The sequence below is a fragment of the Engystomops pustulosus genome, chromosome 10 (genome assembly GCF_040894005.1).
Source record: "Engystomops pustulosus chromosome 10, aEngPut4.maternal, whole genome shotgun sequence".
Taxonomy (NCBI): domain Eukaryota; kingdom Metazoa; phylum Chordata; class Amphibia; order Anura; family Leptodactylidae; genus Engystomops; species Engystomops pustulosus.
Window position 1 is genome coordinate 14,523,321 of NC_092420.1, and position 8,749 is coordinate 14,532,069.

The 8,749-nt window shown below is 43.0% G+C and overlaps 1 protein-coding gene across 1 annotated transcript; it reads left to right on the plus strand.

The window, feature by feature from the left end:
* Nucleotides 1-2,445: 2,445 nt before the first annotated feature.
* Nucleotides 2,446-7,987, plus strand: LOC140104383 (2-epi-5-epi-valiolone synthase-like). The gene is made up of 5 exons (XM_072127910.1): nt 2,446-2,727; nt 3,834-4,461; nt 4,548-4,781; nt 5,113-5,365; nt 6,271-7,987. The coding sequence occupies exons 1-5, from the start codon at nt 2,543-2,545 to the stop codon at nt 6,339-6,341; spliced, it is 1,371 nt and encodes a 456-aa protein (XP_071984011.1). The 5' UTR covers nt 2,446-2,542; the 3' UTR covers nt 6,342-7,987.
* Nucleotides 7,988-8,749: the final 762 nt, after the last annotated feature.

An 8,749-nucleotide genomic window follows, 5' to 3' on the forward strand; every position in this document is an offset into this window, starting at 1 on the left:
CACCTGCACCCCACATTACATCCACGTCACCCTGCACCCCCACATTACGTCCATGTCACCCTTCACCCCACATTACATCCATGTCACCCTGCACCCCCACATTACATCCATTTCACCCTGCTCCCCAACATTACATCCATGTCACCCTGTACCCCCACATTACATCCACGTCACCCTGCACCCCACATTACATCCATGTCACACTGCACCCCCACATTACATCCACGTCACCCTGCACCCCACATTACATCCATGTCACCGTGCACCCCCACATTACATCCATGTCACCCTGCACCCCCACATTACATCCATGTCCCCCTGCACCCCACATTACATCCATGTCACCCTGCACCTCCACATTACATCCATGTCCCCCTGCACCCCCACATTACATCCATGTCACCCTGCACCCCCACATTACACTCATGTCACACTGCACCCCACATTACATCCATGTCCCCTTGCACCCCCACATTACATCCATGTCACCCTGCACCCCCACATTACATCCGTGTCACCCTGTACCCCACATTACATCCATGTCACCCTGCACCCCCACATTACATCCATGTCCCCCTGTACCCCACATTACATCCATGTCACCCTGCACCTCCACATTACATCCATGTCACCCTGCACCCCCACATTACATCCATGTCACCCTGCCCCCCACATTACACCCATGTCACACTGCACCCCCAAATTACATCCATGTCACCCTGCACTCCCACATTACATCCATGTCCCCCTGCTACCCCACATTACATCCATGTCCCCCTGCACCCTACATTACATCCATGTCATCCTGCACCCCACATTACATCCATGTCACCCTGCACCCCCACATTACATCCATGTCATCCTGCACCCCACATTACATCCATGTCCCCCTGCACGCCCACATTACATCCATGTCACCCTGCACCCCCACATTACATCCGTGTCACCCTGTACCCCACATTACATCCATGTCCCCCTGCACCCCACATTACATCCATGTCACCCTGCACCCCCACGTTACATCCGTGTCACCCTGTACCCCACATTACATCCATGTCATCCTGCACCCCACATTACATCCATGTCACCCTGCACCCCCACATTACATCCATGTCACCCTGCACCCCCACATTACATCCATGTCACCCTGCACCCCACATTACATCCATGTCACCCTGCACCCCCACATTAAATCCATGTCACCCTGCACCCCACATTACATCCATGTCATCCTGCACCCCACATTACATCCATGTCACCCTGCACCCCACATTACATCCATGTCCCCCTGCACCTCCCATTACATCCATGTCATCCTGCACCCCACATTACATCCATGTCACCCTGCACCCCACATTACATCCATGTCCCCCTGCACCTCCCATTACATCCATGTCATCCTGCACCCCACATTACATCCATGTCACCCTGCACCCCCACATTACATCCATGTCACCCTGCACCCCCACATTACATCCATGTCACCCTGCACCCCACATTACATCCATGTCACCCTGCTCCCCGCATTACATCCATGTCACACTGCACCCCCACACTACATCCATATCACCCTGCACCCCCACAGTACATCCATGTCACCCTGCACCCCACATTACATCCATGTCACCCATTGCTCCCCAACACTACATCCATGTCACCCTGCACCCCCACATTACACCCATGTCACCCTGCACCCCCACATTACATCCTTGTCACCCTGCACCCCCACACTACATCCATGTCAACCTGCACCCAACATTACATCCATGTCCCCCTGCACCCCCACATTACATCCATGTCACCCTGCACCCCACATTACATCCATGTCACCCTGCAACCCACATTACATCCATGTCACCCTGCACCCCACATTACATCCATGTCACCCTGCAACCCACATTACATCCATGTCACCCTGCACCCCCACATTAAATCCTTGCCATATGTGGACATCACGGGCAGCAAATGACATGACAAGACGGATGTATAAATGAGCCCTAACATGTGGCTCTGGTTCTTGTTATTATGATGTATGAGAAGTTCTGATCCCTGAAGACCATCTTTTCCACCATCGGTGGTCACTATTTCAGCTTTGAATATTTAATAGTGTCTTTTATTTTTTTGGTTCCCCCAGATCTATTGTCCTGCGTGCAGATTGATGACCAGGACTTCTTCTTCTTTCCTCATGTTATGTAACATCTCCATGGTCAGGCTCTTCTCTCTGAGGTCTTCCCCTTCTAGGAGAACCTTTCATAACTCAGGATTCTCCATCTGTCAGAGCGGAATGCAATGTTAGATAATAATAGAAGTCACTGCGAGTGACTATCCCTTTCATAACCTGTCGCTCTAATTAGGATCACGCAGCCTTTCACACCCTCTTGACGTTACACAAGTTGGTTTTGTAAACTACTGTATGGGCAGGTGAGATGTTCCCTCAAGACCACTCCCTCCCAAATCTACTGGCTGCCTCAATGCTATATAACATCCCATCTTACCGAGCATCTAACAGGACCACATATCCTTCCACACCAAGCCTACAGAGATGCCTGCAGGAGACATGTACACGGTTAGCCCCATCCGAGGGTCCACCAAGGGAACGGAAACCAGAACCAAGCAGAAGGAGTTCCAACTCGTTCAGGTCAAGAACACTTGGTGCTGTGTAGACAGTGGCCAAGAATTTCCAAAAACTTGGAATGAAGATCAAGTGATTGTCTCCCCGGCCAAAATGTAAGTGTCTACCATTTCAATTGGCTTAAAAATAATGTAAATTTTGGTAACAAAACGAGATTTAGTAAATTTTGTAACCAAAAAGCACTTCTTAAACTATCGTGTTCCTTTAAAAAGTTGACTAAACTGGACATTTAGGGGGAGATTTTTCTTAAGTCTTTTAGAGCAGAACTATTCTAGTTGTCCAAGGCAACCAATCAGAGCTCAGCTTTCATTTATCCCACAGCTGTTTTTAAAATTAAAATTAAAATGGGCAACTAAACAGTTTTACCTCCGAAACATGATGATAAATCTCCCCCTTAGTCATTAAAAACATTTCTTTGTTTAATTTTGCATAATATATATTTTTTTTTTACTCCAATTTTTAACTGGGAATCAGAGTTAGCATCATATAGATATCAATGGATCAAAAACCAACATTTTTATGTAAAACAAAAAAAAAACTTTTAGAAAAATGTATATGACCCTAGCATTGAAATGAACATTTCATTTTGTTCACTGAACTTTTGTAAAAATTTACATTTTTAATGTTTTTTTTTAAATAAAAAATAACACATGTGCGGTAAATGGCTCAATATTTAGAGATATATTTATTATAATGTTTTTAAAAAAAAAACAAAAAAAAAAAGCATCGCTAAATATTTTTTTTTAGAAGATGTATTGAGGAATTTAACTTGTATATTTTAGTAGAAATGGCTAAAAAAAAAAAAAAAAACTTGCAGCAGCCATAGTCCTCTCTGTAGTTTGTAACTAGACACAGGAATTTCTTGCCCTAGAGCAAGGAGCAGTAATTTTTCTAAATCCCGGTCAGTAGTAGAATATTTTGCATCCCGGTCAGTAGTGGAATATTTTGCATCCCGGTCAGTAGTGGAATATTTTGCATCCCGGTCAGTAGAATTTTTCAAGACTTTTTAGTGATTTTAATTATTATTTTAAAAATATATATTTGAGAACGCTCAAAGTAGTTTTATTGGAGGAGTTTGCAGTGAGTTCATAAATATTAACTAAATTCATAATGGTGGGGGGGGGGATAATACATAGGACCAAATAGAAGATGTTTTTGGATCATGGTCATCCTCACTTATTTTTGTTTCATTCAATTTCAGTGGTGAGACTATAACTGAGTCCGGTGTCTCTTGGACCATAAAAACACCCATATACTTTGTCTACAAAGTGATCGAAACCCAAGATCTCCTAGATCCCAATAACCCCACCCTACTTTATGGCCATGTATCTGATCCACAAGAGGTTGAGGTCCACCAAAAGAAGATCCAAAAGCGCTTGGTGGTGATGGACATGACTGTAGAGAAGTTGTATGGTTCCAAAGTCAGGAAGTATTTCGAGGCCAATAATGTCACCTATAAGATCCTTGCTCTGGAGACGACAGAAGAAACCAAGTCAATGGAGCTTGTCCTTACTATACTAGATGAGGTCCACAAGTTTGGGATTGACAGGCGCACCGAACCAATCATAGCCATTGGAGGAGGGGTGTGCTTGGACATTGTCGGTCTTGCTGCCTCTCTCTACAGACGTCGGACCCCATACATCAGAGTCCCCACGACACTGTTGTCTTATGTGGATGCAAGTGTGGGTGCCAAGAATGGAGTCAACTTCTGCAACTGTAAGAACAAGATCGGAACCTACACTCCACCGGCAGCCACCTTTCTTGACCGATCTTTCATAAAGACCATTCCAAGGCGCCAGATTTCCAATGGTTTTGGAGAGATCTTAAAGGTAATTACATGTTTAACAGATGATGATCTTTCATGCCTCCTAGCTAAAGCTTGTATGTATCTACAAAATTTGTATTTGTCTTTCAGATGGCTTTAATGAAGCATAAGGGGCTATTTGAACTTCTTGAAAGTCATGGGAAGTTCCTTCTAGACACAAAGTTTCAATCCAGGAATGGCCTGGCGAGCCACGGAGATGCTGCCCTAACAACCACAAGACTGGCCATTCAGACGATGCTGGAGGAACTTGCCCCTAACCTGTGGGAGGATGACCTTGATAGGCTTGTGGATTATGGACATGTTATCAGCCCAGAACTTGAAATGGTAAATACAACTCTATCATAGCATTTGTATATTACTAAAAACTAAATTCGGTTAGTGTTTGTCTGGATCGGAAATCCCAAATCCAAATACCTTCTAATTGGGGCCTTTTCCATTGTCTGTCTACAAAAAGCTACACTTGCTCTGAAGAACTTGGACAACCAACCATAATATTAGTGAAATTTTTAAAAACTTTTTAAACACATGTAACTGACAACTAGGTGTTATCGTTAAACTTGTCAAAGGGGTGTGTCTCTATAAATGGACCCTGTAGCTTGCGACTTGTTCTCTAGTCAATCCAGGCATAGCTCAATGTGATGACTTTTTCTTGTAGAAAGTTCTACCAGCTCTAATGCATGGCGAAGCTGTGAACATAGATATGGCTTTCATGACGTACATCTCGTATGAAAGTGGGCTCATCACAGATGAAGAGAAGAAAAGGACCATACAGTGTATGAAGAACCTGGAACTTCCTGTCTGGCACAAGGACTGTACCTTTCCACTCATAAAGAAGGCATTGGGAGAGAGGTTCAAGCACAGTGGTGGGAAACTACGTCTCCCCATTCCTACCGGACTTGGAACTGCAGGTAGGTTATATTATTATTTAAAGGCTCTAAAAAGTTAATCCTGTTGGTAGTGAAAACTATTGTCCATCAAAAAGTGAGGTGAGAAAGGCTCTTCCAATATCCAATATACATCAGATCAGAGTGGTCACCACAGTACCAGAGGATCCTCTGATGCAACAAGGTAGTGACATAATGATGGTCCACAGAAGTCCAGCAAATGACAACCCAATTTTGAGACACCTAGAGCAGCGGTGGCCAACCTATGGCCCAAGTGCCAGAGGTGGCACTCAGAGCCCTTTCTGTAGGGACCCAGGCCTTCACACCAACGGAGAGTTTGCCAGACAGGACTCAAAGCTTCCTCCTGTGGTCCGAGACCATGTTCAGTGCCATTTTAAAGCAACATCCTTGGCTGCCAGGACGACAGGGGGATCGAGAAGGTGTGAATAGAGATAAATTAACGTTGGAGCTCCTGCTCTGGGTCCCCTGATTCTTCCTCTTCAGGGGACCCTGGAGGGAAGCTACAATCCAAATTTCTCCATCATCTTTCTATTGTATTGGTGAACTCAGGACGCCAATACGATTGAAACCTGTGATACCGCAGGGATCAATAAGTTACAGCTTAAATTGTCATGTTGACACTTGGAGACATATAAATGGGCATTGGTTGTAGTTTGGGCACTCTGTCTCCAAAAGGTTTGCCATCACTGGCCTAGAGTCTATTACCTAAGAGTGCAACATGGGTATAATACAAAGTGTAGGTAACGTCTAGGTTGAACATCGTAGAGAGATGGTCCTATGGAGAAGTTTCATCATGCTGAATGTTTTTGAAAATGAATGTGATGGATTTGTCTTCGACACCACAAATCAAACGCTCAACTACGAAGAAGTTCTTGGTTTCCTAATTTTCTGAATTCTTATTTCTGCAGAAATATTTAACGACTTAGAAGAAGAAACCATGAAAAGAGCTTTCGAGAAATGGACTGAAGAATGCCAATAGTCTTCCAACTAGATCAAGAACCTCAAGAGTTACAAGAAAAGCCTACAACAATATTTCTGTGGGTGGGAAACTCTTCTTGACTTGACATAACTGTATCAGCCGGTGCGGGAGAAAAAACTGTGCCAATTGTTCTTCTCTTTGGAATTTCTAGTAATTATATTGAGACCTACGATAATTTTTAGATGTTTCCAACTGAAAATGAGGTTCGTGACTATATAGGACATAAGGAGAAAATACAATCAAAAAATGTTGTATATATTCAATGATGGGCCAAAAGAATATGGAAGCTATCTACTCATGAGTGGAGGTACAAGTGTGGATCTTTGTACAGCACCAGCCATTGGGCCAAAAGCCTCCTTAGATCTCCATGAGGCCCATAAGAAGTTGGCTTTCAGAAACTCAACCTCTTAGAGTAGCGGCCATTTTGTAACTTATTGAGGTTACAAAGATTGTCTGGACATGCTGGAAGGCATGACCCTGTATTTTTGTAGTGAATTCCAGTGGAATGTGGGTTTGTAAAGATGTGGAAGGTGTAGAAGTTTTAGAAATCTAGAAGAAACAGTATTTTAAACTGTAACTTAACTTTCCTCAAATATTGAGGGCATGTAGAAAAGCTGGTGTAATTATTGACTAAAGGTGCCCCTAGACATAAGTCCTATGGTGTCCCAGATTACCGATGTGTTAACTAAACAAAATCTAAAATTTTCAACAATTTTTGTGTAGGGAGCTCTGTTCACGCTTCCATAACTGACTACAAGGGCATGGATGTGGTGAGCTTATAAAAGTTTCATCTCGCTAGATACATTGGTCTTAGTGGAGTTAAGTGATGTGTGAGTTATCCGGCTGGTTTACTCCCTTCGGCCTCTTGGAGCAGTTGGGTTTGCACATGTTTGGGTTATACATGTGTACAGGAGGGTCAGGAGGAATAGCTGCCTACAGACAGCTATAGAAGGTGTAGGGCCACCTTGATATAGGGGGAACCATGAGATCTGTAATTGCATAGTCATAGTTAATATATTATATTGTATAATTTTTAAGATAACTGGGTATTTTGAGATAATTATGGCTTCCTCTTTTTTTAGGAAGCCATTTTCCTATAATCCCCATATTATCACTTAAAGGAAATCTACCACCAGGATGAAGGATTGTAAACCAAGCACACTGATATACTGGTGTGTGCCCTTTCTGACAGGATCTGCTCTTCTTTTAGCTTGTTTTGCCTTGTTTTTTTTTTTTTTTTTTTTTTAAAAAGGCTTTTAAATTATGCAAATGAGCCTGAAAGGATCAGGTTCCATAGGAGTTAATGGAGCCTGGAGCCCCTCGGGCTCATTAGCATAATTTTTAAAGCTTTTTTTCTTAAAAACAAGGGCATAAGAAGCTATATGAAGAGCAGATCCTGCCAGAGGGGGGCACATACCAGTATGTCATGTGCTTTGTTGAAACTGACTTGATTGTCAATAGATCATGTGATATTCATAACCAATCGTGGGGGCCTTTTAAGGCAAAAACATTCTATGACAATTTAAAAAAAAAAAAAAGTTTATCCGCAGAGTTTTTATAGATGAGCGTGGGAATTTATTTGAACTTTATTTTGTTAAATATTGTCCAATCTTTTGACAATGTCTTAGGTTTGTTTACAAAATTAAAATAATAAAAATATTAAAACGCAAACGGTCAAATGGTTTTGTCTGAGTTATTAAAAGTTATTTTGCCCCACCAAAAACTGATTGCATGCCTAACCATTGCTTCCACCACAAGAACCAATTCCGGAAAAGGTATAATGATGGAGTGGGGAGCAATGGCTATTGGCCTGGGGGGGAAGGATCGGCCTGAGGGCTCTTGAGTCAAGGTTTAACATTTTGTATATGTATAATTATGGTGTCAAACAGTAGGGCCTCCTCAAGATCTGCAAAGATGGTACCACAAGTCCTCCTGACCTGTTCATTCCCTTTAAAAGACAAATAGATATAGCCGGATATAGCCCATTTGTGCTCTTTTGGTCTTGATGGATTTCCAATTTGACTTAAAGGATGGCAAAAACCTGGAAGTGCAGCTGGTATGGAGCAGGTTCAGGGACTTGGGGAGACATTGGACATGGGGAGACATCTCGACTTTTGAACACCTCGTGATAATACATTTCCCCAACCTTTACTAGGAGGTAAATGTTCATCTTCATACAACCCTGTTACATGTTATCGATAACATTCCTGTACAACGTCTGGTATAAGACTTCTGGATATAGGTACTGGTACAGGTACTGTCATGGTCTGGAGCCAGGACCTTTGGGCCAGTGATATGGTTGTTTAGGTTAGCGTCAAATTGGGGTCATATGGTTCCGACCCTTGTGTCAGGATATGTCCTTAGGACCCCTGGATAAAACTATTCTTCAGATCCACCCTTTATTATCC

Coding starts and splice junctions, on each gene's coding strand:
- LOC140104383 (XM_072127910.1), top strand. CDS start 2,543: ATGCCTGCAGGAGACATGTACACGGTTAGCCCCATCCGAGGGTCCACC. Junction 2,728..3,833: donor ATTGTCTCCCCGGCCAAAAT/GTAAGTGTCTAC, acceptor ATTCAATTTCAG/TGGTGAGACTATAACTGAGT. Junction 4,462..4,547: donor GTTTTGGAGAGATCTTAAAG/GTAATTACATGT, acceptor TTTGTCTTTCAG/ATGGCTTTAATGAAGCATAA.